Source organism: Etheostoma spectabile, chromosome 12 (genome assembly GCF_008692095.1).
Source record: "Etheostoma spectabile isolate EspeVRDwgs_2016 chromosome 12, UIUC_Espe_1.0, whole genome shotgun sequence".
Lineage (NCBI taxonomy): Eukaryota > Metazoa > Chordata > Actinopteri > Perciformes > Percidae > Etheostoma > Etheostoma spectabile.
The window spans coordinates 11507163-11534513 of record NC_045744.1 but is presented as its reverse complement, the minus strand read 5'-3'; the positions used below and the strand labels follow the sequence as shown (position 1 = coordinate 11534513).

Below are 27351 nucleotides of genomic sequence, written 5' to 3'. Positions count from 1 at the left end.
ATAATATCCCCACAAGGGAGTTCCGGCTCCTAGATAGGCCTATTTCACTTTAGATCACTGGATTTAAGTGATGTGCTTGTGATGTGCTGATTGTGAAAAGATTTCATTTTTAGCCTGAGATTAAAATCAAAAGAAAGACTGAGGCACAATTATCTAATTTGAAGACGCATGTGTTCTCAGTCATCCACAAAATTGTCACCGTGCAGCAAGAAACCATAAATTATGGAAACTTACACTGTATCAATGCGACTGACATCTTTGTGTAACTTTCTATGTAACCACACTGGGAATTCCTGAACTATTATGTGAGGAAAACCATGATAATGTAATTTCCTGGTGTGTCTAACTGTCAGAATTCCCAATTAGCATTCATGTCAAGAGGTTGATGACTAATTTCAAACGATTCCTTTCAGATTAACCATAAAAGTTTTATCTCCCTCTGAGCAGGGCTTTATTCTTGGGCCTTTATCAAAAGACAGCTCTAGAGAAAGCAATACATTCAGCCATTTGACTTGTCACCTCATTTAGGATTAACGACAGCATTTGAAGCTAGAAAATGCATTTCCTGCAGAAAATGCTTGTGAATGCTGAACAGCTAAATTGCTGAAGCAGGTAAAGCAGTGAGGACAGTTGGAAAAATGGGAATGGTTAAAATTAGTATAAATTTCAATAAAATGTTAAATAACCCCAAAAATGTATGAAAACAAAGTGGAATTTTTTTTTATTTTCAGAAAAGCCGTCACTACGTTTTAACGTATAAATTGTGTATGATAAGTAAATATTGTGGGCGTGAGAGCAAGTTATAGAGGTTTTAAGACAATTTTCCAAGCCTTTCCACTGTCATCCTCCATACTTCAGACTAAAGCTTTAACAGTTTTACTTTCAATCTATTTTTATGTCAAATTGATTGGTCATACAACAGAATATGGAATAATGACTCAAACACATGTCTATGTGTAGCAGTGTAAGAGCCATTAAAGTGCTCATATTGTGTTCATTTTCAGGTTCACAATTGTATTTAGAGGTTGTACCAGAATAGGTTAATTTGTGTTTTTTATGTACTGCACATTGCTGCAGCTCCTCTTTTTACCCTGTGTGTTGAGCTCTCTTTTTTAGCTACTGAGTGAGGCATTAAACTTGTATTCCATCTTTGTTAGGAGTCGCACATGCGCAGTAACTAGGTAAGCACTGCTAGCCATAGTCAGTTGCACAGTATGAGAGCGTGCCATGCTAGCAACTAGGCGAGCATTATAACGTGTGTTACAAAGTGACAAGCATTTGTCGTGGGTGTTAAAGGCTGGGCTACAACAGAGCTTTTTGGAGCAGTTTGTGAACAGTGTTTTCTCTGGAAGATGTAAGTCCCTTTGGGTGAACTTTGGGCTTTTTCACTTTGTAAACATATAACGTGCACAAAAAGATGTATAACACAATAAAGGAAAGGGAAAAGCCAACAAGCATAATATGAGCCCTTTAAAACCTACAGGGTTTTTTAGCTTATTTGATCCCTGCTCAGTTGCAGAATCAACACTTTTTGTAATGAGGGTTGGAAAAATCATCAATTTGATTAAAAGATAGAAAGTTATACAGTACAGTGGTCTGAATCTGCAGTTGGAGCCTAGGTATAAGCCTGCCATTGGCCAACTATCGCCTCCCCTCCTCCTATCTCAGATATCTATTTCACACAAGGGCAACATTGCTGCAAGTTATTGTGCAAGGTCAATACAAACGACTACATTAAGTACTTGGAGTAAGAGATGTACCGATGTGGCTGCCAAATTTTCCAAAAGGTGTCATTTTGTTTCCTGAGACAATAAGTGTTTCTTTAATTTTGTAAATGTAATTTTTTTCCAGGGGAATGCAGATATTCATCTCAACAGACCATCTATCAATAAGAAGAGGGGAGCCAGATTTCCATGACACTGCAATGCACTTCTTAGCCACACATAGAGCAATTTCAATGAATTTGAGTTGTGCATTGTTTAGAGAATGGCGAATTCTTGTAAGGTTTCCCAATAAACAAAGTTCAGGGTTCACAGGAACATAAATTCCTTGATCCTGGTTAAAGTGGAGACGATATCATGCCAAAAAAACCTAACTTTCATATACAGCCAGGTACAGTGCAAAAAGGAACCAACTTCAGTATCACATCTGAAGGACATTTTTGACAGGTTAGATTTGAATAAATGTAATTGTTCTCGGGTAAGGTATAATTGATGTAGAAGATTATAGTTAATCAATCTATACAGGGCACTGATAATAGTTGACAAGCTGTTTTGACATAATTCTGTCCAAAACTGTTCCTCAATGAAATTACAGACTGGGAAGCACTCTGCACCCCCCACGGCACCGACATTGACAGCATGACACAATCATCACAGACTATATCAACTTCTGTGTGGAGAACACTGTGCCCTCCAAGTTGGTCCAGTGTTTTCCCAACAACAAACCCTGGTGACTTCTGAGATAAAAGCTCTGCTAAATGAGAAGAAGAGGGTTTTTGCATCAGGGGACAGAGAGGAGCTGCGCAGAGTCCAGAAGGAACTCAGACTCAGGATCAGGAGGGGGAAGGTCATCTACGGGGGGAAATTAGAAAAGAGTTTGGAGCAGAACAATGCTAGGGACGTCTGGAGAGGCTGCAGAACATCTCCGGCCACGGCAAAGCTGTGGGAAGAAGCCAAGCCGGAGGAGACAAGGACTGGGCAGATGAGCTGAATCTGTTTTTTTAACAGATTTGACTCTGCCTCCTCGCCTCCCTCTTCACACCCCCCAGCCCCCTCTTTCACACCTCCCCTGGCCTTCTCCTCCTCCCCCCTCCCCTCCTCAGCTGCCACCTTCAACGACCCGCATCAGCAATGAACCCACCACCCCGCTCCTCCCCCCTCTCCCCGCTCATCAGTTCACCACCCCCCTCTCCCCCTCCCTGAGACCCTCACCTCCTACCATCCACACACCCAGTCATCATCCACCCACTTCTCCATAACAGACGATCAGGTGAGAAGTCAACTGAAGAAGCTCAAGGCAAGGAAGGCCCCGGGCCCGGACGGCATTAGCCCAAGTCTCCTCAGGGACTGTGCTGACCAGCTCTGTGGTGTGTTCAGGCACTTATTCAACCTGAGCCTGAGCCTGGAGAAGGTCCCAGCCCTGTGGAAGACCTCCTGTGTGGTCCCGTACCAAAGTCACCGCGACCCAAGGAGCCAAACCACTTCAGGCCTGTTGCCCTGACTTCTCACCTGATGAAGACCATGGAGAGGATCATCCTGCGTCACCTGCGACCCCTGGTGGGCACACAGCTGGACCCCCTGCAGTTTGCTTACCAGCCTGGGATTGGAGTGGACGACGCAGTGATCTACCTGCTGCACAGATCGCTGCTTCACCTGGAGGACAGCGGGAGCACTGTGAGAGTCATGTTCTTCGACTTCTCCAGTGCTTTAACACCATCCAGCCTTCGCTCCTCAGAGTGAAGATGGAGAGTGCCGGAGTGGACCAACATCTGGCTGCATGGACTACGGACTACCTCACCAACAGACCACAGTATGTGAGGCTCCATCACTGTGTGTCTGACGTGGTGCACTGCAGCACAGGTGCCCCTAGGTACGGTGCTCTCCCCTTCCTTTTTACCCTCTACACCTCGGACTTCACACAAACACCACCCACTGCCACATCCAGAAGTTCTCTGATGACACAGCCGTTGTTGGTTGTGTCTCTGAGGGGAACGATCTGGATACAGGTCGGTTATCAAGGACTTTGTCAGCTGGTGTGAGCTCAACCAGCTTCAGCTTAACACCAGCAAGACAAAGGAGATGATAGTCGACTTCAGGAGGAAAACATCCCCCTTCTCACCGTGAGCATCCAGGGATTGGACATTGATGTAGTGGAGAGCTACAAATTCCTGGGTGTTCACCTAAACAATAAACTGAACTGGACTGATAACACCCAAGCCTCTACAGAGGGCCAGAGTCGCCTCCATCTGCTGAGGAGACTCAGGTCCTTTGGAGTGTTTTAGGACTCTCCTCAGGACCTTCTATGACTCTGTGGTGGCCTCTGCCATCCTCTACGCTGTGGTCTGCTGGAGGGGGGCAGCTCGGACCGGGACAGGAGCAGACTCAATAGACTGATCCGGAGAGCGAGCTCTGTCCTGGACTGTCCTCTGGACCCCATAGAGGAAGTAGGGGAGAGGAGGATGTTAGCCAAGCTGACATCCATCATGGACAACACCTCTCACCCCCTACATGACACTGTGGGGTCCCTGAGCAGCTCCTTCAGCAGCAGACTGATACCCCCCGGTGTAAGAAGGAGAGGTACCGCAGGTCCTTCATCCCGGCCGCTGTCAGACTCTACAACACCTGCTCTACCTGATAGTGTTGTAGTTTCTGTTCCTGTTTTTTCTCCCATCTACATCACACACTTCTGTTTATCTTTAATATTGGTATTTATATTATTTATTACAAGTACTTACTTTTCATATTTATGGTCTCAGGTTAATATAATTTAAATTATGCTACCGACTCTTGCTTCTTTGCTCTAATTACACATTCAACTTAACTAATTTTTAACGTCACTTACACCGCAATATGTTTCTCTTATCATGGCAACCGCACTTTAAAATTCCTTTTGTTTGACGGCATTTTACTTACTCAGTCTACCATATTTTCATTGTCTATTTCTTGCCTGTATTTCTTGCCTTGTATTTCTTGCCTTGTATTTCTTTCGTGCTTACTTGTTTGTGTGTTATGTGTTTTGTTTTTTCTTTTTTTTTTGCTGTTGCTGCTATGCTGCTACTTGTAACGACAGAATTTCCCCGTCGTGGGATAAATAAAGTATAATCTAATCTAATCTAACACCGAGATCTTACTCCCATTTCATTCTAGACTTAAAGGATATTAGTTGGAGATAAAAGTAAAAAGGTTGATTGGGCAAGTTATATTTCCTCATTAGGGGTTCAAATGACATGAAAAGTCCTTTGTCAAAGTAATTCTCCAAGTGTTGGATTCCCCTATGATGCCACATGTCTAGAATATTATCATCAAGAGTCATGTGTATAAGTTCAGTTTGCTTTAAATGCGTTTTAAGGGACAGTCCCACCTTCAATCCAAGACTTTTGTGAACCTCATAACAAATGTTTATCAGATGCCTCAACATAGGGTTATCTGTCCTGGCGTGTACTGTAGAGTTCCAGAATTATGCTCATAAATGAAGTCACTATAGACCTTTTCTTTCAGGGGGTGCAGTCCGATTTGTGTCCAAGAGGGGGCATCCCTGCCCTCAAAAAAGGATGAGATGACCCTCATTCAAGCTGCCAAGTAGTAGTTTTTCAGCATCTAAAGCCACAGCTATACTGGGTTCATGTCAGCATGTTAACATGCTAATAATGGCCATGCTAACATGCTGATGTTTAGCAGGTGTAATGTTTACCATGTTCACCATCTTACGAGCTTTTTAGTGTTCTAACATTTATTAATTAGCACTATTCACAATGTACAACTGATGGAAAGGCCATTGGTTTAGCAGGTATTTGGTCATAAACCAAAGTAATGGACAACCTGATGATGGTGCTCTTGCTAGAAGAAAAGTCAGAGAATTAATAAAGTTACAACAATTCATTTTTAGGGGGCAAGAATGTCTGCACAAAATTTCGTGACAATCCCTTTAATAGTTATTGAGATACTTCACTTAAAACCACAAACGTGATCCTCAGGGAGGTACTAGATGAAACGTCAGGGGATCAATAAAGGTGCAAGGATTCACCTCACTGGGTTCCAGTTGTTGAGTTGTGTCAGTTGGGACCAAGGCTTAAAGGCTTAAAGTTCTGCATAATTAAGAGCATTCTGCTTTGAGTGACGTTGGACTGCTGTCACAAGAAGCAAGCATAGACTGTAGGCTTCATTCAGCCTACCTCAGCTCCATCCACGCTCCACCTCTGCACGTTTTTGGATGAGCCAACAAGCATTTGTTTTGACTCTTCAGAAACCTATAGGTGACGTCACAGAGACTGCTTCTATATTTTACACATTCTGTGGTCTGGACCAAAGTGCTCAAGGTCCTCAAATGTGAGGCTTTCCTGCCTTTCTGCATTTTATATCATTTCACAGCAGTGTAAAAAGTGACGTCTACATCACCACCAGGAGTCAGTCACTGATGATGACTGTCATCGTTTCACAAAGGTGAAATTTCAACTCAGAATGACTCTCCAACTCTGCATGATTAGATGTCACCTGCATGGTCGGCATTACACTGATGGACGCACAAACACACCTACTTTGAAAGTGAAATTCATTAGCATACATTTATCAGCGTAATGAGCAGCGGAAGACACCTTGGCGTTCACAGTCATCTGGGGTAATTACGATCAAATTAGTCTAGACGTGTTGAAGTTCATCACTCTCTCTGAGGGGAGTTGCCAGAGTGTTGTTCTGGGGCAGTTGCTGATGAAGGGGACAAGAGTTCGGCTCAATATGAGACACGCAGTGCGGCAACTTTTGGAGACGCCAGGTTTATTATTTACAATAAAGTCAGATTAGAACGACAAGCTGGTAAAGCCTTAACAGGGGGAACAAAAAGTGTCAGTGTGGGTATTAGATCATAATTATGAAGATTACATGGTGTATTAACACCATGTCCATGCACAAGGCATGGTAATCTTTGGTATGTTTTCTCCTATGTTGTGTGAACTATCAATGACCTCATATAAACCATATTTTCCCTTCCACTTGCATGGTGTGGGAAATATAGGGGTTCTCACACTACTACAGGTGTGATTATGTCAGGTAAGGGCTCTAAAGATTATGCAATAAAATGTTATAGTGACCTCAATATCAGACAAAAAAACTAAACAAATGTGTGTAAAATATACATACATCTAAAAAAAACAATGGTGTAAACTGTGTATAGAGGTTATTTAAAATACCAATATGTCAATTTAAAGTTAACTCAAGTTAGAATTAGGAAAGTCATTAAATGTGGAGCAAAAAAAAAATGGATGTCAAGCACTAATTTAAAGGCACCCAGGATGATAGGAGAGTTCTGCTATGGATGTGCTCCCATCAGGAGCGTCATCACAGGGTCATCACATGAATTGAGCTGTAAACTTTGCTCATTAAAAAATCATATCACACGAGAAAAACAATTAACTGCTAAATAAAACGTCCTACAGACAGTTTAACCCACATCATGTTCCTCCCTGTGTGTGAATATTCTAATGTTTTTTTTACTGTCTAACAACCACTCGCAGTGCGCTAAGGTTTTCCCAGTGATCTTTTAAAGAAACACAAAGCAGCAGCAGCATCACGTGAACCCACCGCTGTGCTCGGTCTTGTTTTGCGCTTCGCTCCTCCTCGTCTGGCTGCAAACCTCTCGAGCCCTCAGGTGCTGAGAGATGATGGCGCAGTCCGGATGAATTGCTTCGGCCTGAAATGAATGGACAACTTCTGTCATCTACAGTAGTCTAAAGCAGACATGTGCATCCCCCTGGCAAGTCCCTTTGCTTGTTGATTGAATGAGTGGGTGTTGTAGCGATGGAGGGAAAACATGGAAGCATTCGCTTAAATACCTTCTTAGATGGATAGATAGATAGACAGATATCTAGATAGATAGATAGATACCTTCTTAGTTCTCTTACTTGTAGCCCTACTGGTTTATTTTTCATGCAAATAGTTTTTCTATTCTACAAAATCATCTCAGACGTTTGCGTATTTGCACTCCCAAACCTTGACATCATCTGGAACTCTTTTCTTGAATATCTTATCTGGGTTTTCCGTGCTGACTTTTGGCTTTGATCGATACAGACGGTGACAGGTGGCGACCTGGTCGCGAGCCTTAGCACTAATTAGTGCCCGCTGCTTAATGAGGACATTTGTTTTCCAAGTGTGTGGTGTGTGCTCCAAGGAACCAGTGAAGGCTACAGATGATGATAATAACTGTGACATCGTTGCAATAAAGATGTCATTATGTTATAATAAAGTAGGCTATATCGTTAAATTAGCAGGATAAAATGCAGCAGACGATGTACCTTTCTGTTGCATTTTACTTTTCTTCACTTCATAAATGAGAGTATTTTGGCCTAGATAGAAATAATGCATAAATTATAAAAGAATGAGTCACTCACTATAGGCCTGTAACACAGATGAAGATAAAAGATGAAGACTATGAATGTCTCCTTTCGTCCCGGCAGCGCCTTACAACACACTTCCATGTTCTCATCTTTCTTCTTTATCTCCCTCATCGGATGATGGTGAGCGCAAATCCAGGTTGTTTGTTCCTCTGGATCCTCTTATAAAGACTGACTTATTTGTTAACGCCCCGGTATAAAAATGTAGGCTACTACTCCTTAAAATAGATGAATCCCCATGTTGTCCCTGCAAGCTGCAAACTTGTGGGAGTAAAGAGCTGCTGTCACACATCGGGTCTTACCCCCCCCCCCTCCCTCCCTCTCTCTCTCTCTCTCTCTCTCTCTCTCTCTCTGTCAGAGCATAGATAGCAGTGATGACTCCTGTTAAAACAATGACTTTCAAGTCACAAAATGTATTTTTACAAACGACTGCCACATCCTACTTAGACTATGTCACTTGCTTGCTAATGGGTCCTATTCAAGCTTGTGTTTGCACAAGCTACAACTGATTATACTGCATATCAAAATTGAAGTTTGGAAAAGCACTGGCCCGATGTAATCAGTGAGAAACAATTATTTAAGTTATCAATTAATTTAATAATTTATTTTCTTGATTGATCATTTGGGTATAGTCATCAAATAGCAACAAAACCAAACCCAAGTTTTCAGAGCCCAAAGTCTAATCTTATAAATCTCTTTTTTTTCCAACCAACTGTCCAAAACAGAACAAATATTCAGATTCCTTATCACAAAAAGACAGGGAATATTTTGATTCAGTTTGTCTTTTTGTAGCCATTTTGTGCCTCATTAGGGCCATTGTTTTGGTTGTCTCTTTCAGGTTGTTTCACATCTCTTTGTAGCAATTTGGCACTTTTACTTTCTTTTGCATTGATTTGTTGTTGTTATGTGTCTTATTGGGGTTATTTTACATCTTTTTGTGGTTGTTTGGCATCTCTTTGAAGTTGTTTCACGTCTGTTTGTAGAAATTGTGCATCTCTGTTTTTGTTGTGTGCCTGTTTGTGGTTGTTGGTATCACTTTGTAGTCATTTTGTCGTCTCTTTGTGGTCGTTTCAGTCCTTTTTCAAGCAAAACTGCCAAATCAAATCAAAAAGGTTTGGTTTTGGCATCTCCAATGTACAGTAAATTTAATAGATTAGGTGATCTATTGATTAAACAATCAACACATGAATCGAAAAAATGGAAATAATCGTTAGTTGCAGCCCTGAACCCAAGACATCAAGACACTAATGATAAATTCTGACTGCAAACAAGATCAGTGTTATAGCATTTATTCCACTACATTATGCAAACATACTAAGTTATATTTGTTTGCCCTGCCATTCATGGGCTAACTTTTATGTCAGGGGTGTAAAATGTGGCTCTGCTGATAACCCAGTAGACATATACACCCAGATATGGGACACACATAATTCAAAAAAAGGAAATGCTCTCACATGTACTTACTAATAACAAACTAGGGCAGGAAAAGGCTGGATGATGCAGGAATGTTGTTCAACTCCTTCCCAGAACAAAGTAAAAGAAGGATGTTTTACTAATTTTAACAATGCAGATTTGTACTTGTATAGTAGATCTGCTGTAAAAGATTAATCATAAATTGTCAGTCAATTGGCAGTTTTAATTTTAAAGAGTGAGAAGAACTCCTTAAGAAATTGTCCCAATTTGACTTTTTCTGCTTTTCCTACTTGTCTTATTTGATTTTTGAAAAGAAAAGATTAGATGAAAGTTGTACATTATTGGTTAACCAGACTGATTGAATGTGAATAAGGTGTAGGTCTGATTACGTGATGTCCTCATGGGTTCAAACAAGCTTCTCATCATTTTGCACAAGATGACAATACTCTTTGTAACAGAAAGTTAGCTGAGGCTGCAGCTTTCTGACTTCTGTCAGATTTCTGAAGCTGCCAGAAGTAACTGATCAATCTCTATTTCACAGGAGAGATGTAAGAGCTGATGACACCATCTATATGTTTCCTTTGAAGTTTTCACATTGCACATGGTTGTCACTGATTGTAATCATCGTACATTTTTCAGTTTTAATTGTTCCTACGTTGCCAAAAACACTGTGACAAGGTCACAAATACATTATCCAACTCACCTGTTGGTCTATCCTGACAAACACACTTGGTTTTTGCTTTCAATGCATTGACTTGTGGTCAACATGCTGTGGAACTGTGGAAAATCTTTTGTGTGGTTGATATCATGTTATTTATTTATATTATGTATTTTGCATTTTTTATGAACTTTTTAGTCCGTGTTACACAAATTATGAAGGGGTCATTCTATACCTTTACCTCCACCCATAAAAAAGTAGATAAAATACTATAAAGCCTAAATATTACTGCAATACTACTACTATTAGCCTAATAATAATAATGATTGTTAGTATTATTATTATTATTATTATTATTATTATTATTATATCTCAAACTAATCTACCAAAGCCACACTGAAAACAAAACAAAACTAACTAAAATTTAAAATATGCAATCTTTAAAAAACAAAATTTAGTCTGTGTCTTCCGGTCTGTGTAGAATATCATCAATAATGTTCGTAGCCTTGCATAGTTTTTGATTAAGGATTTATGGTCTATTTCTACTGGCTTGACTAGTCTGCCCCCTGCAGGACAAGAAAGGAAAAGGTATTTGGTTGCACAATGAATAACATCTTAGTAAAACTTTACATTTTCAACATTTAACCCAGTTTTATTTTAAAAGATTCGTTTTTGCTCGAACTAAACATATAATACCATAGCGTATGTATGAGACTGGGCCATTATAGACATTATTATTATTATAGATTCATGGCTGCGCCCCACAACAGAACGCAGCATATAACTGCTCATAGTTATTATAACTGATAGACAATAAACTGCGTATACAGTAGAGAGGATGGATACCCGACCCGAGCCCGACGGGACCCGACGGTACCCAACGGGCCGGGCCGGGTTCGAACAGATTTTTAGAAAGGATGCTCGGGTTCGGGTCGGGCTCGGTCACATCAGCGCGATAAGGCATTGAACATTTTGAATTTAAAACAGCTTATTATCTATCTATGCATTGATTGTAGGACGTAGCATGCTCATCATAGCAACGATGTTAGCTGACCGGTTCGCTTTGAACTCTGGGAAATGACGTTTTGGCCAAAATGGATCATACCATCCTGAAAGGTACGGTATAAACTATATCGAAAACACGGATGTCTTCTTCTTTTCAGGATTCATGGACAATGACTTCTTCTAATGTGTGTGTGCCTGTTTTCTCATTATATTTGCCATAAACATTAAACAAAATTGTAAATCATCGATACAGTAGTGGAAAAGCTAACGTCCCTCCGCCCTCTGTCACTGAATAATACAGGTGGTCCGCTAATGCAAGTCCTCTTCTACCGTCGGATTACTGCCGTTACAGCACGCTAAGGGACCGTTCATGAGCAATAAAACGTCGAATAAAGCCAAGAGTAAGTGCAGAAGAGTTGTATTTTGATGACCTGGAAGATAACAAAAAGTGTATTGTTAGTTAAAAACCCCACAAAGAATGAATTTAGAGCTTTCAAGCGCCACGTGGTCAAAGAACTAGCTACAAGTTGTTGGGACTGTCAAAAACTTTTGCGTTAAGTGTGTCAGTGTGAGAAAGCAACGGATAGCCACAGTACAACACGAATTTCTGCTTGTATTACTATCACTTTGACTGTGGCATATAACGCTACCTGATTTGTAACTGCTATACACGAGTTCAATTCTTTCTATGATTCTTAAGTGACAAATTGCTTGCAAATTAGTTATTTTTGTGTGCGCCCCCCCCCCCCCCTTTCCTTGACTTGAGATAATTATAGTTTGTATTTATGTACATTTTATTTAAACCTTTAACAAAAAACAGTCGTGTAGTTGTGTTTGTAGTTAATAAGCATTTTTGTATTGTCTCTTATTTCTATGTTGGGCATTAGCTTTCAATTCCAGTTACCAAAGGTGAGTGTTGCAGCTGTTTTTCAGCTGATGCTCTAACACATGCATTGGTTCATTGCTGTCTAATGGTGTAGTGGAAGCACTTTGCACTGAGTTGCTAGTTAGTACAACCTAGCTAAAATAATGCAGTATAATACAGCAGGCCTGTACTAAATCCTACCTTTTCATGAAGTGAAAAAATGTTTTAATTGAACGGTTTCAGAGAGATGTTAATTCAACTTTAGGGTCATTTTGGAGGGTGTAGTTTGTTGTGCTGTTAAAATGTATTGCATAGTTTTTACAGTCTGCATTTTACTGAGGTGTTTCGTCTATAGTTATTGATATCTATTTATTTTTTTGAGATAAAATATATTGTCTGTAGAATGGCCATCACAGTTCTTGGACCCAAGTCACATTCATTCCTCACATTGTCTACACAGTCCAAAGCCAAGATATTAATTTCTTTTCAACATTATATCGCTTTTTCCAACATTTTTGTCACTTTTTCAATGTTGTGGTAGCTTTTCTCGATGTTTTTTGATATTTTTAATGTTGACATTTTCAGCGCTAATTTCAATCGTCCATTTTTTGTTTTCACAAAAAAAAAAAATTAACTGAAAAGGGGTCAATTTGACCCTAGGACAACATGAGGGTTAAAACAAAGGTAGGATTTATTACAGGTCTCTTACTGCATTTGTTAAGGTTAGGTGTACCTAACCACAAAACTGGCAACTTGGAGTGTATATCTGCACTAACAACGCTATAAATAATGCCTCACTCGTGTGTTTAGGTTGTTTTTTGTAAATTGTTTTTTATTTTTCCTTTTGTGGTTAGCTTCTTTAGTTTATGCTTGACAATGTAAATAATGTCTTGGTTGTGATGTAGGTAGTGCTTCTATCAAAAACATATTGTTTGTATTCTATGATTTTAAAATATAATTCAAACCTATGTAATTACTTTGAGAAATATCCCATTCCACAATAGGTAGTGTACATTATCCTCCAGCATGCCAAAGCTAAGGTGAGCCAGACACTGTTGCACAGGTTTGGCTTTTTGATGTTTCACAACAAGAATTTAATGCATAAACAGAGTTTCCTCATTAATCAGAGACTACTTGTAGGGTAACAAAGAATTCTTCATTATGAAAAATAGCTGAACTATATCATTCATACCCGTATTATAACACTTTTTAAATATCATAATTTAGATTATACACATTTATGAAACAACCTTTTAATATATCCTTTCATATGACAAATAACAGCTTCAAAAGTCCTTTTAGTCTGCTATACAACCAATATTACCTACTCAATGACAATCTTTCAGTACTTAGGCTACATAGCCCAACAAAAACACAAATTTCCAAATCCAACGTTGTAAAAAAAAAAAAAAGTGTGTGTGTGTGTATATATATATATATGTGTGTAAAAATCCAACATTTTCTTATACTGTAAACAAACCACACTTTTACACGTCACCCTTTGACCTCTTATATGTTGGGCCAGCTTCATGTCCAGTCAGTAGCTTCTTGTCTGCATCAGCAGTAGCAGCACATGCTAGCAGACTGTTGTCCGAGGCTGTCTGATATAAAAACATAATAAAGATTGGCTTCTGCCATAGGTGACTGCCTTCAACAAGGCAAATATTGGCTGATACCAATGTTCTACCAATAAATCAGTGCATCCCTGAATACCCTTGGTCTAGTTTGGCACCTCACTTGTCATTATCTGTATTTATTACATGCCTTGATTGAATTCTAATGCAGAATGCGGTCGCTTATTATCTTGATAACAGACCATTGCTAAGTATAACACACCATTGCCATAGACGCAGTTTTGTTCACTCTGGCTATCAATCAATCCGCTGAAAGAAGTCCAAAAAATGTATCAGCTGTGGGGAAAACGTGGAGTAAATTCTTTTCTGTGCCACTTGCACATTAGTGCACGTCAGCAAATGGGGCCACAACGTACAAACCCAATGGAGCGTACCACGTGAAGGTGTGCATATTTCAACAGAGTGACAGTGTAATTGAAGAAATAGAGACAAAAAAACTGAACAAATCATGAGTGCATGATACTATCCCAAAAAACCCTGTTGCAGTTAATACGCCACTGCTAGCCAAACCAGCCTTGCTAGAGTGTTTTTGCTACTGGCACAAAGTATGACAAGAGCTTGAAGAGACATACAAAAATCACCAATGCTATGACTTATTTTTTTGACCAAAGATTGATATTGCAATATCACATTTTGTCAATATCGTGCAACCCTTCAGGCTGATCACCCTGTCGGGGTTGTATTCACTATAACAGCCTCGCTCTACATTATCCCTTACGTAAATCACTCTGTGTAAAGTCAAAATCGCTTATTAATCATAAAATCAGTTCAAAAAATATTTTTACTACAGATTTTGAAATGAATAATGAGGAAACACTGCAAACACATCCTAACCTAAATGTTCAGATGCCCATTCTCACTTTTAAGTTACTTTGTGTTAGCCACATTTCAATTTTTGCATTGTTTGTTTTGTCTTTGGTTTTTGAAAGTCCAATGTGAGATTGATCAATGAACTGCCATTACTTGTTTGGCAATTATGTCATATCCTAAAAGCATACAAATGAAACCTTGTTCATTCTCTGGCTGATTTATTTATTTTCAGACAGGTTAATGGCATTCCTCCTATTAAGGAAAAAAATCATAAAGTAAATGTAAGCTTTTTGATCAATCCACTGTCTCTTTGCCCGCAAGACCACATTGGCATCACGCATCAGCTGTTTATGAGCTTTCCTTGATGCTTCTAACCAGCAAAGTGTCTTTGTGACGCTGACTTCACACAAACTAATGGCTCTAGCTTCCACCTGTTGCTTCTTTTCTCTCCTCATGAACACTAAAGTGAGTAGAAAAGAGACCCCTTTAATAAAGAAATGGATCAGTCTTTGCCAAACCGTCAGCAAGGAGGAGCCCCTCAGCATGCTATACCAGTGGGGACCTTCAGGCAGGGTAATAATCCCACTATGGAGAAAAGCACTGTCAGCGGAGATAAAGTCCAGTTTGGAAGGCAGCGGCAACGTACACGTTTATCGGAGAGCCACAGCTGTGAGGCTGAAGAGGAGTGGTTGAGCACCTCCATGGAAGCGAGCAGCTCCTACGGTCAAAGTCCCATCCTCCAGGGCATGCAGGCAGAGGGAATCTTGTACAACCGAGGCGCCTATGAGCAGGCTGAGAGCAACTACCAACGGCGGCTCGCCTCCAATGGCAACGGACCCCTGTCATCTTCTCCAAGGAGTCCAAACACCAGAGGCTACATGACCTTCCATTCAAGACGCAGCCTTGCTCAACAGCAGGATGCTGGACACCCTGTCGCCACTGTGAAGGCCTCTGGTACCCCCCACCGTCGGTACAGTAGAGGCCGTGACCGCACCTCCTCTGAGACCGAGCAGGGGGGCAAGGGGCCGAGCCAGAGGAAGAGGGGCCTGTCTGAGACGAAAAGCAAGCCCAGATGGGAGAAGTATGGCACATCTCGTACAGGGAATGGCAGAGACGTGATGTGTTTTCGGTTCATTTAACTTTTATGTTTTTTGTTTATTTTGTTCGTCATGCATTCTGTGTGGCCTTTTTCAGTTATGCTAATCCAGCCCAGGCTTAATAATGACATCCCCATATATTTTATTTTAAGACATTTCTTTCATTTTTAGGAGTTATTAAAATGTGGTCAAAAGTAATGGGTAAAAGTATGAATGATAAGAGAATAGTGGAAAATGTTTTTAGATGAGCCTTTGTCTGGAATTCTTTTTTTTTTTTTTTTTTTTTTTTTTTTTTTTAAGGCCACATTTGGAAAAATTTAAGCACTCAAGAAAATAAACGCACAATCTTCATGAAATGAGGTCAGTTCATTGACGCAGCAGGGGTGCCAACACAGGGCTTGGCAAAACTTCACTCAACTTTTGCCGCAGTGCAACATCATCGCAAGGCACTTCCGTGGCCAGTTTAGTATCATTTCATAGTGATAACTTTCCAGTGTTTTTAAGTCCTGTGTTGGAGTATTATAAAGCGATCTGCAGTGTTTTGGCATCTGACAAGCCTTTAATTTTCCTTACCTATGCCTGCATCAATGCAGCCCCTTGCATTTTTTAACACAAGGCTGACCATGTGTTGCCGACGTATTAGTGTACACCATACCGTTATTTACTGACTTGTTACAGTAAACTGGGCCTCTTTTGATGATCACACAATGAAGTGGACCTCTGCGATCACTAAGGGGGCTTGTGAGCCGTCAGCAACCAACCTTTTGTTCTATAATCCAGACTTTGCAGACCAGGCAACTGTGATTCACTGAGAAATGTGTAGAGGCCTGTCTGCTGTGCTAACATGTCAGCAGAATGAAAAGTGAAGCATATATGCAGTAGAATATATGCATTTGTTTTAATGTATGCTTTTTATTTTACAAAAACTGTTAATTCTGCCATTCGTGTACTGTGTATATGGTTGAAACTGGCTGCTTTACGCTTTTTGTGTCTCCCTATTTTACCTACAACTCCATCTGTGGCTTTGCATGATATTGTCACATGTCATGTCCTGGTCAAGCATCTAATAATGTTCTGTCACTCATTTTTTGTCACTGGTTATGCTGGCTGTAACAACTAAATGCCTTGTTATGGCTCTGGTTTAGTAGATAAACCGTTGGATCCAGACAAATGTTGTTTTTTTGCTTTGTCTTCTTTATAAATTGCTGGCTTTGGCACTGTTAAAATCAGCTGAAAACGTACCTATTCAAACTGGCCTTTGTCTGTTTTTTGTTTTATTTGACTGTTTTTATTTGTATTCTTTTTTGTTTGGTCGTTTAACACATTTTACTCTTGTAAAAACACTTTGTGTGACTTCTGTAAAAGGTGCTATATTAAATACATTATTTACCGATTTCCCCCCCCTCAGTACCAACATGAGTGGATTGCAGTGCCTTGCCTCAGAGAACATCTGGTTTGACAAACAGCGCTACGATGAGGCAGAGAAGTGCTTCTACGAAGGAGCCAACGGACCCTCTACACAGGTAGAACAAGAAAACTTTTCTTTTTTTTTTAAATAGCTTTTCAACTTTTTGAAAACCTGTTTTTATGCAGCCCAAAAGCAAAGCTATTGTTTTTTTTAGTCATGACCTTGTTTAATGTGCGTCAACCTGATCATTCTTAGAAATAAGGACTTTTTATTTTACACAACGTTAACTTTCAATCTTTGTCTTGTCTCTTGCTGCTGCCTTTTGAAGTTCCTTCGTCTGGCTGACACATACTCAGCTCATGCTGTCAATCGCTGGCCTGTTAAGTCGCTCGATTTAGAAGTGGTTTGTTTGTGAGAGGGGTCAGGTGGTTTGGCAGCTGCCTCGGCCTCCCAGTCTGTGCAGGGCAGTAGAGTTTCTGCATATGCCTTGAAAACAATGTAGATTGGAGAATGATCACTTCTTGTCTTTTTAAAGGGTTGTTTCACTCAAAACCCAGAATGCCTTATGACTTCTCCTTACCCTTTTGTGATTTCAAGCAATGCAGATAGTTTTGGTGTTTATCAGAGATGCTCCTCTACTGCTGCCCAAATACAAAGAGGGTAATGTGTCTTTTCAGGAATAATGTCCTGGTTACTTAGGATGATAAACAGATCATGCTGTTGAGTTCTTATTTTGCTGGGTCTGAGTGGAAAGTAGTTTCAATGGAAATGGTTCCAATTTCAGTACATGTACTGTAGTGGGAAAATGACAGCTGCACCATCCTGGGTTTATGTTACCCTCATGCCTCTGGCCAAAATGTGTGTAACATTTTTATATTTTATCATGAGGCACAACATTAGCATGTAGCTCACATTTATTTGCTCCTTGCTTAATTTTTTTAAATGGAGTCATCCTAAATGTTTGCTGTATGGCCAATCCTGCTTTTGTCTCTTTTTGCATGCTTCTTTGTCTTTTTCACTGCTCCCGCTTCATCACTGCTTTACCCACATGTACCTGGAGGGGAAGGAAGTTAATGCCATCCTGCAGGACATTGCTAAATCCAGACAGAATATTCTTCAGTCACTGAACAGAGTGAATACTGTGCTACAAATAAGCCTCAAGCACACCCACTGTAGTAGCAGGACTGTACTCAACTAATGTCCGTGTACCAGTCCTAAAACAAGGAAACATCGGTTTAATTTAGAAATTGTGATTAAAGTATAGACAGCAAGTTAAGGGACATTTTAGCCATGTTACATTCTCGGAAAACATTTGGCCTGCACTTAACAAGAAAAGTGCTTCATGCATACATTTTTGGGTGCAAAAAAACACTGTTAGACACATTCTCCCTCTCTGCTTGCTTCTGTTATAATCTCGATTGCAATCTGTCATTAAGTCGCGTTTCTGTCTTTAATAGCAGTATAAATGTGGTTATACTATACATTATGTTTGTACGAGTTCAAAGGAACAATTTGCTTTTTCTCATCTGTATTAAATGTTACCTATTTAAAGGATAAATTCACATGTTTTTAAGTATGTCCAAAACAAAATATTTGCATACCCCTATGCATAGTAAACATTATTGGTAGCTGTAGTTGTTCTAGTCCATACAGCCAAATTCCCTCTTTGAGTTACTACCTTCTCCCTTTTCTCAGCAAGCAAATGCTTTCTGTGACAGAAACAAGCATGGGGTTCTTCACTAAAAGGACTTATATTGATAATGCCCACTCAATTTGGCCAACTCATATTTGCTTCAACTGAACTTCAGAGGTAATTTTCACGTGGGAAAAACACTGGATTGTTGTCCCTCATAACTTACATTAAAATTGCTTTGAGAGCGTTGTGTTCCCAGTGTAAGCTCTAAGTGTAAGGAAAAAGAGCTACTGTATTGCTTACAACAAACTTGGAGCTTGAAATTGCTGCCTTAAAGGGGTTGCTGGATTGGTTTATATTGCCAATTTTGGCACTACTACGACTTTTTATTTAGTCATTTGATTTAGTTGTGTTGTAAAAAGTTGATCAACACTGTTTTAAAATGTTTCAGACCATTTCTGAGAATGTTGACATTATTTTCTTTGCTATTACTGACGACTTTGAAGCTTGTGTAGCATCCAACTTTCTTCCTACAACCAGTTTTTTCTTTTTGTCTTGTGGTTTCCCCCACCCCCTTACTTTCACCCTTTGCATTGCCGGGTGCAGGTGAAAACTTCTCTGCAGCAGCCCAAGGGGCGCCCTCAAAAACGGCAGCACAGAAATGTAAGTCTTCGCATCCGGTTTTGCTGCTCAGGCCTGGGAACACTGCATGGCTGAGACAGACAGCCTGGCTGTGTGTCTGCTGCTGCTTGGTGTGGAGTGTGCTACTGCTATGACAGCACTAAGATGCCTCCTCCTGAAACACAATCTTACCATCTTGTATTTTATTCTTTTCTTTTTTTAAGCTTCATACACTTCACACACAACAGATTCAGAATTTGGGGGTGGAAATTATAATGAACTGGATGATTGTTATTGTGTTCATTATTATCAAATGTTCTATTGTGAAAGCTCAATTCTTATACACAGTGACTGTGGCCTTTTCATATGAATTATGAATCAAGTAATCAATAATTGATTAAACTTAAACTAGTTTAACATTGTGGGAAATAAATTACTTTAACTTTTACTACTTTCACATTGTTGTCGAGAGTTAGTCTGAAGACCAATACTAATATCTGTCGTACCTTAGCACAAAGACTGGAAACAGGTAAACTGCTAGCCTGGCTCTGTCCAAAGATTTATATAAAGAATTACCTGCCTGCCAACACGTTCTCTAACGTTTTATCTTGTTACTCTAATCGATACAAATACTAAAGTGGCATGTTTTGTTTTTGATTGGTATGGATCTTCTCTTTGCAGGAAAGCAAATAAGTTTTCCCAAAATGTCAAACTATTTCCCTTTTTAAATGAATGAGTTTACTTGCATGCTGTCGTTCTTTATTGGGATCAAGGGAGTTCGTGTGTGTGTGTGTGTGTGTGTGGTGTGTTGTGTGTGGTGTGTGTGTGTGTGTTGTGTGTGTTGTGGTGTGTGTGTGTGTGTGTGTGTGTGTGTGTGTGTGTGTGTGTGTGTGTGTGTGTGTGTGTGTGTGTGTGTGTGTGTGTGTGTGTGTGTGTGGTGTGTGTGTGTGGGGTAGTGGGTGGTTGCCAAATCATTGTTATGTGACGGGATTAAATGTATGAGATTTCTCTTCAAGGTGGGGGGGGGCTGCCTGTAAAACGTACGGCTGTATTAAGAGAAGTTAGAACCTCTTGTCCAACACACACTCATCTGCAGCGTGCAGTTCACTGTGGTGATTCTGGTAAAATGAGTCGGGAAGCGGAAAGCAAAACCTAACTTTACTTTTAAAGATATTAAACAAAGAAATGTTCTCCATTCGTCCTGTAATGGTCAAAAATCAATACTAGAGTAGCCTACTTCCTTGTTTATTGCTACAATTAATAAATTGCAGTGGAGAGAAAATGGTAGGTAATTTATTTGTGCTTTAAAACGTAATCAGTGTGAAACTATAGTAAAATAAGCTTTATTTCTGTCTACTCTACAATGACAAATTCAAGTACAACACAACTGGTCTCATCTACTGCCAGAAAAGGCTTAGTTATGTTGTAACCTTGGTTCTCTGAGTGAAGAGAATCTCTCTCCAGCATACATATGGAATAAGTAATAGTGTAACTCTTATGGCAAAACCTTTCAGTGCTCGGTTTTCATTTTATGACTTTTGTTTGAATAAAGTACTATTTTTCCAGTCTTTTGTTCACCGAAGTTTTCTGTAAAATAGTGTTAAAATCTTGTTTCGATCTCCTGAACCCAATCTTGTCTCGTCTCGTGAGCTAGGTGTCTCATTACCTTCACCGTCCTGCAACATGACACTTGCTAAGTAATTTGTTTAATCTCCCACCAGTCCTCTCTCTCACATGGCAGCGACCGAAGAGTCTTGTTTCCGTATGAATGTCCGCAATGACACTCTAGTGACTTCAACCAACTCCTGCACAAGGTAGCTTGTGATTTCGGTTGTGTCCATGATGGAGCAAACTAGTTGCTTGAGTTGCTTATGACAGTTACCTTGTACGTATCATGGCTGGTGAAAAAATCCCGGCTTTTTATTTTCATAAAATATCTGATTTATGATTTGATTTTTTTTATTGATTTTTTTATTGTAATTACATTTTTTTTTCAGTTGTATAAATTAATCTAAACCTTTTATCCAATTTGTTTAGAACAATTTTTTTATTTTAGAATATTTTTCCCACTCCTCCCAAACCCACCCCTTCAACCTATTAATGTCGGGTGGCCTCTAGCTCACCCAGTGTGTGTTTGCCCCATGTTGGCTAAGTCCTGCAGCAGCCCGGCTTCAAATCTGACCTGCGGCCCTTTGCTGCGTGTCATACCCCATCTCTTTCCCCCTTTTTCCTGCCTGTCCACTGTCCCTACAATAAAGGGAAACATCCCCAAAAAAAAAAAAAAAAAATGTCTTTCTCACTGTAACTTTTATTCTTTTGATTTTATATTCTTTTTTTAGTTTTATTTTCATCATGACTGTTTTTTAACTGCTCTCTCATGTTTTATGTAAAGCACTTTGAATTGGCTTGTTGCTGGAAGGAGCTGTAGGAATAAAGTTGCCTCACCTTACAACCTCAGCCAGTCACCAGGGCATAGAAACCACTGTTGTGCCTGCTTGTCTCAGAGGAAGTGTAAAATGTTAACAGCACCACAACTGATTTTGTTGTGCCATTAATATTGTATCACAGTGAATGGTTTCTGAAGTTTTAAAAAACTTTAACCGTACTTGAAACCATTTTAACTAACGGCAGGGTTGGCTGATGTTAAGGATAAAGCCACTTTTTCTTTTTTCTTCTTCATTTAAACTAGTCAACATTAACTACACATTCAAGTTAACTGATAAAATTGATTTAACGCCCAGCCCTAGTATCCATAATAAGTTTTCTTGTAATTTTGTTTGCTTGTTAGTGGTGGAGGAGATGAGAGCAGCCCTGCAGAAACTGGAGTCCAGAGTGGCTATGCTGGAAAAGAGCCCAGCAGCTGTCCCATGTGCTAAGGTAGATATCTGCGGGTTTTTTTTTTAATTTATTTATTTTTAGATACATATGTTCTATGTATTTATAAAACTGCTGTCTGAAAGTGGCAAGACAGCCTTGTCTCTGGAACAATTTGAAAAGTAATATGATGTATTCTACTTTGTTACATGTGTTCAGACTCAATTGAAAGAACATCTCATTTACAGTTAAAGTTTTTTATGTATTTATTATACTCAACTGAATTGTTTTGTATTGGGAGTACCTTGTATAAGCCCTTTGGCTTCCTTCCTCCCCTGCGCATATCTATTGACTCTTTTATTGTATAATGTTTTAATTGTTTGAAGAAAGAAAGATAAAACCTTCTCAAGAGCAGACATTTAGATATTTCCTGCCTTTTTTCCCTTGTTGTGACCAGTCTGCTCCAGTCAAGGCTGCTCCTGTCAAACCTGTAAAGGTGGAAAACGGTGATGACGATGACATTGACTTGTTCGGCAGTGATGAGGACGACGAGGAGGCAGCACGCCTTAAGCAGGAGCGCGTGGATGCCTATGCAGCCAAGAAGTCCAAGAAACCTGCCCTCATCGCCAAGTCGTCTATCCTGTTGGACGTCAAGCCCGTACGTGTCCTCTTAAACTGTATCATGTTGCTTATTAAAATGCTAGTTCCATTGTAGTTTTGTTCTTATACAGGGAACCTCTGGTTATGTAAAATCAGGAAATCTGTCTCCCCAAGCCACGTATTAGTTTGTACAATGATTTTTGATTGAATAATTTTGTTTTGGATAAAAGATAATCTCCTTTAAATTAATTTCAACTTAATTTATCTACTTAAATATTTAGCCAGAATGAAACGAGAAATTGCAAACAATGCATTTATTAACTCAACTGTCCAACAAAATAAGTTAAACATGCATGTATGCTGTGTCATTTAACATATGTTAAAGGTTTTGCTGCAGACTGTCTTATAACTGTCTGGTAAAATATTGTTTGGTGTGTCCCCCTCCTCTGTGTTCCCTCAGTGGGATGATGAGACTGATATGGTGAAGCTGGAGGAGTGTGTGCGCTCGGTGCAGATGGACGGGCTCCTGTGGGGACAATCCAAACTGGTGCCAGTTGGCTACGGCATCAAAAAGCTGCAGATCAATTGCGTGGTTGAGGATGACAAAGTTGGCACAGACATTCTGGAGGAGGAAATCACCAAGTTTGAGGACTATGTAAGCAACAACCACTTTGATGCAATTTGTTTACCCTAATAACACTTTTTTTTTCCTCTTATCTTGAGTTATATCTAGCCATATAGATGGCTTTGATTTCATCTAAGGTTTTAAGACCTCTGTTATACATCTCTGCCTCCACCTTGATACCAAGTTGAGTTTTTGGCACTCACAGGATTGAATAAAATTGCAGTAGAAGATTTAACAGCAAAATCAGTTTCTAGAATTTGTGTCATTCATTTTAAGAAATGACTTAATTTAAGAACAGCCTAGCTACTTCAGTAACCTGGCTATTTCAAATTTCCCTCGTTTCCAGTGTTTGTTCTAAGCTAATCATCTGCTGGATCTAGCCGTAACAGAATGGATAGGAGTGTGGTATTGATCTTATGTAAATCTCCATTGGTTAAATGCTTTATTGTTGATTTAATTTTCTTCCTTTGCAGATCCAGAGTGTAGATGTTGCTGCCTTCAATAAGATCTAAGCTCCATCAGCTGTTTACCTGCTGCTGCTGCTCTGGTTTGCACGGTTATTAAAGTTTTGAGCACAAACCTCAGTTTTGTTATTATTCTTTGTAAAACATGAATATGGGTTAATGTACTGTAGTCTGTCCACTAGTGGCACCTTGCGAGTGTCACGGAACTTAAACATTGTCATCAATACTGGTGCCATTTAGCTGAAGTAAGCAATTGCGGTGCACATCTTTACAGTTTTAACACAACCTTAATCATATGGTGGCTTCCTAAATTGGCACTTGGCCGTCAAAACTTTAAAACCCCTGGTATAACACTGTATAGCACTGCATTAAACACTTAATGATTTACTAAGTGATAAAATGTGGATTCATAGTATAGTGAGTATGTCATTAAAAAAGTCAGTATAGTATGTTATAAATTCATGTCATTATGCCAAAAATGTCATAAGTCATAGTACTGTGTCATCAAAAATTGTCAAAGTATCATAAACATTTTTTTAAATGTCATATGTCAGTCATAGTATAGTATGTCATAAAAATACCAAGTCAGTATATCATAAAAAGTCATTTTAGAATGTTGTAAAAATTTCAGAATACATAGTATAGTTTCTCATTAAAAAATGCCATAGTATGTCATATAAATGTAACAAAAAAGTCAGTATAGGAAGCCATAAAGTGATAACATAGTATGTCATAAAAAGTTGTCTCATATAGTCATAAAATTTCAAAAGACATAGTATAGTTTGTCATAAGTCATATTTTGTCAAAGAAATCCCATAGTCCTATGAAAGTCATAGCATGTCAAAAAAGTCATTATAGTATGTTGAAAAAAAATCTTAGTATGTTAAACATTCTTGAAAAAGTCATAGTATAGTGTGTAAAAAAAAAAAAATTAAAAAAGTCACAGTATATATCATAAATGTAATAAAGTCGATATAGTAGGCTATGTTGAAAAAAGTATGTGGCTGGGTTAGCTTAGTTGGTAGAGCAGGCGCACACGTACAGCGGTTTAGTCCTCGACGCAGCGGCCATGGGCATGACTTTGACATGGGGCCTTTTGCTGCATGCCGTTTGCTGCATGCTCTCCCCCCTTTTCATGTTTTTATTTGTCCTGTGAAAAAGGCCGAAAATTACCTAAAAAAGAAAAAAAAAGCCAAAGTATAGTATGCTGAAAAAAGTCATAGTATGTCGGGGGAAGAAAGATCAGTGTCAAGAAATAGTCATAGTATGTCAGAAAAAGTCAAACTATAGTATGTGGGGAAAAAATGCCCAGTTAAAGTCATGAAAGTCATTGTATGTAATAGTCATAGTATAGTATGTTGTAAAAAGTCTTGGCATAGTTTGTAATAAAGTCATAGTATGACTTTTTTTTCATGTCTTTTATTACATACTATTTTATGTCGTTAATGACTTTTTTTCTACATTGACTTTTTTTAACAAACTATACTGTGCCCTGTTTCGACATACTATGCTAAGACTTTTTACAACATACTATACTATGACTTTTATTACATACTACGACTTGAATTTTTTTGACATACTATATATACTATGACTATTTCTCAACACTGACTTTTATGATTTTCTTTCAACATACTATATCAGTTTTTCAACATACTATACTTTGACTTTTTTTGTGGTCATTTTTTGGCCTTTATTTTCACAGGACCTATAAAAACCTGAAAGAGGGGGGAATGACATGCAGCAAAGGGCCGCAGGTCGAAGTCAAACCCGCAGCCGCTGCGTCGAGGAGTAAACCTCTGTGTGCGCCTGCACTACCAACTGAGCTCACCCAGCCACAAACTTGGACTTTTTTCGACATATTAGACCATGATTTTTTATGACCTACAATTTTTTTTACGACTTTTTTTTCAACGTACCATACTATGATACTAAGTCGAAAAAAATTTCATAGTAGGCTATAGTATGTTAAAAAAAAGTCATTGTGTAGTATGTAATCAAAGTCAGTATAGTATGCCAAAAAGTCATAAAGAAGTGAAAGTATAGTATGTTGAAAAAAAAACTCATAGTATGTCATGTAAAAGTCATAGTATTCATTATGAATTAATATTCACTTTTATTGTTGAAAGAAAATCATAAAGTAATATATGTTAAAAAGTCATAGTATAGTACAGTATGTTGAAAATATGTCAGTAGGATGTTAAAAAAGTCAAGTAATGTATGTTGAAAAAAAGTCAGTATAGTTGTGTTGAACATATGTAATAGTATACGTCAAGTCATAAAAAAGTAAAGTATAGTATATTGAAAAAGTCATATTGCAGTAGGTCAAAAAGGTCATATGTCAAAAACAATCATGAAAAGTCAGATAATAAGTTTTAAAAAAAGTCAGAAGGGCTATAGCAAGTCAAAAAGGTCATAGTATAGTCCGTCCAAAAAAAAGTCAAAGATATATAGTATTATGAAAAAAGTTATGTCGAAAAAAAGTCAAGTCAACAAAAGTAATGAAAAAGTTGTATATTTTGAAAAAAAGTCATACTTTAGTATGTTTTTAAAAAGTCATAGCATAGTATGTCAAGAAAAAGTCAGAGTATAGCATGTCCAAAAATGGACATGTTTTTCAATGGTTTACAGTCCTGAAGATAAAGTCAGTTTAGTATGTCAAAGAAATCATAGTACTCCAGAGAATTGAACCATCAACTTTCAATCTAGATCTTATCGCTAGCATTTTATCTCACTGATCTATTTACAGTACATAGTTTACAAGGCAATGGTTCGGAGTTGTATTTTTCATTCACAAACTACAGACAAAAAGTCAGTTAAGTATGTCATAAAAAGTCATACAAAAGTCAAAGTAAAGTATGTCTTGAAAGTCATAAGATTCATAGTATAGTATGTAAGAAAGAAGTCATATTGTGTATGTCACAGTATAGTATGTTGAAAACAGAAAGTCATAAAATACATAGATTAGATTAGATTCAACTTTGTTGTCATTACACATGTACAGGTACAAGGCAACAAAATGCAGTTTGGGTCTAACCAGAAGTGCAATAGCAGTAAGTGCAGGATGGATATGTACTGAATAAATATAGAAATGAATACTATTATAAACAGAATTTTACAGATAGATTTGTCCTATGAATATAATATGAACAAGATTTACAGGTGAATATGTACTATGAATATATATGCAGATGGCTATTAATATAAACAGAATTTTTACAGATATATATATAACAAGTTACGCTAAAATGAGCAGTATAACAATGGAATAGTATGACTAAGGATTGAACCCTTAACCTCCAATCTTGTTTGTATTTCTATCAGCTTATCTCACTGAGCTATAACCGATGCCCACGTGCAGTGGTTTGGAGATGTATTTATCGTTTACATTACTCAAAAAGTCATAGTATAAAATGTAATAAAAAGCTATATAGTATGATAAAAAGTCATGGTATAGTATGTCGAAAACAGTCATGGTATAGCATGTCATATAAAAGTCCTGGTATAGTATGTCAAAAAATAACCCCAAATAAGCTACTAAAAGCTTTTCGGAGGGGGCCAGATAACAATAAACATACAACAAATGACATACCAACCAAA

At 38.6% G+C, this 27351-nt stretch overlaps 3 protein-coding genes across 3 annotated transcripts in view; 1 reads left to right on the top strand and 2 right to left on the bottom strand.

The window, feature by feature from the left end:
- Positions 1-8380, bottom strand: part of LOC116698520 (vasoactive intestinal polypeptide receptor 1) — a 29238-nt gene extending 20858 nt beyond the window's left edge. The window contains exons 1-2 of the mRNA XM_032530471.1: positions 8102-8380; positions 7296-7404 (exon numbers count right to left, since the gene is read on the bottom strand). Of these exons, the coding sequence (XP_032386362.1) occupies positions 7296-7404; positions 8102-8218 (226 nt within the window). The 5' untranslated portion in view covers positions 8219-8380. The remainder of the gene's footprint in view (positions 1-7295; positions 7405-8101) is intronic.
- LOC116698526 (chemokine XC receptor 1) overlaps positions 1-27351 on the bottom strand; it is a 153799-nt gene that overhangs the window by 97535 nt on the left and 28913 nt on the right. The gene's annotated exons all lie outside the window — the stretch shown is intronic.
- On the top strand, positions 15591-23871 carry LOC116698679 (elongation factor 1-delta). Its single transcript, XM_032530731.1, has 9 exons — positions 15591-15609; positions 16995-17109; positions 18055-18180; positions 19322-19386; positions 21038-21061; positions 22035-22125; positions 22520-22720; positions 23123-23317; positions 23761-23871. The coding sequence occupies exons 2-9, from the start codon at positions 17002-17004 to the stop codon at positions 23797-23799; spliced, it is 849 nt and encodes a 282-aa protein (XP_032386622.1). The 5' UTR covers positions 15591-15609; positions 16995-17001; the 3' UTR covers positions 23800-23871.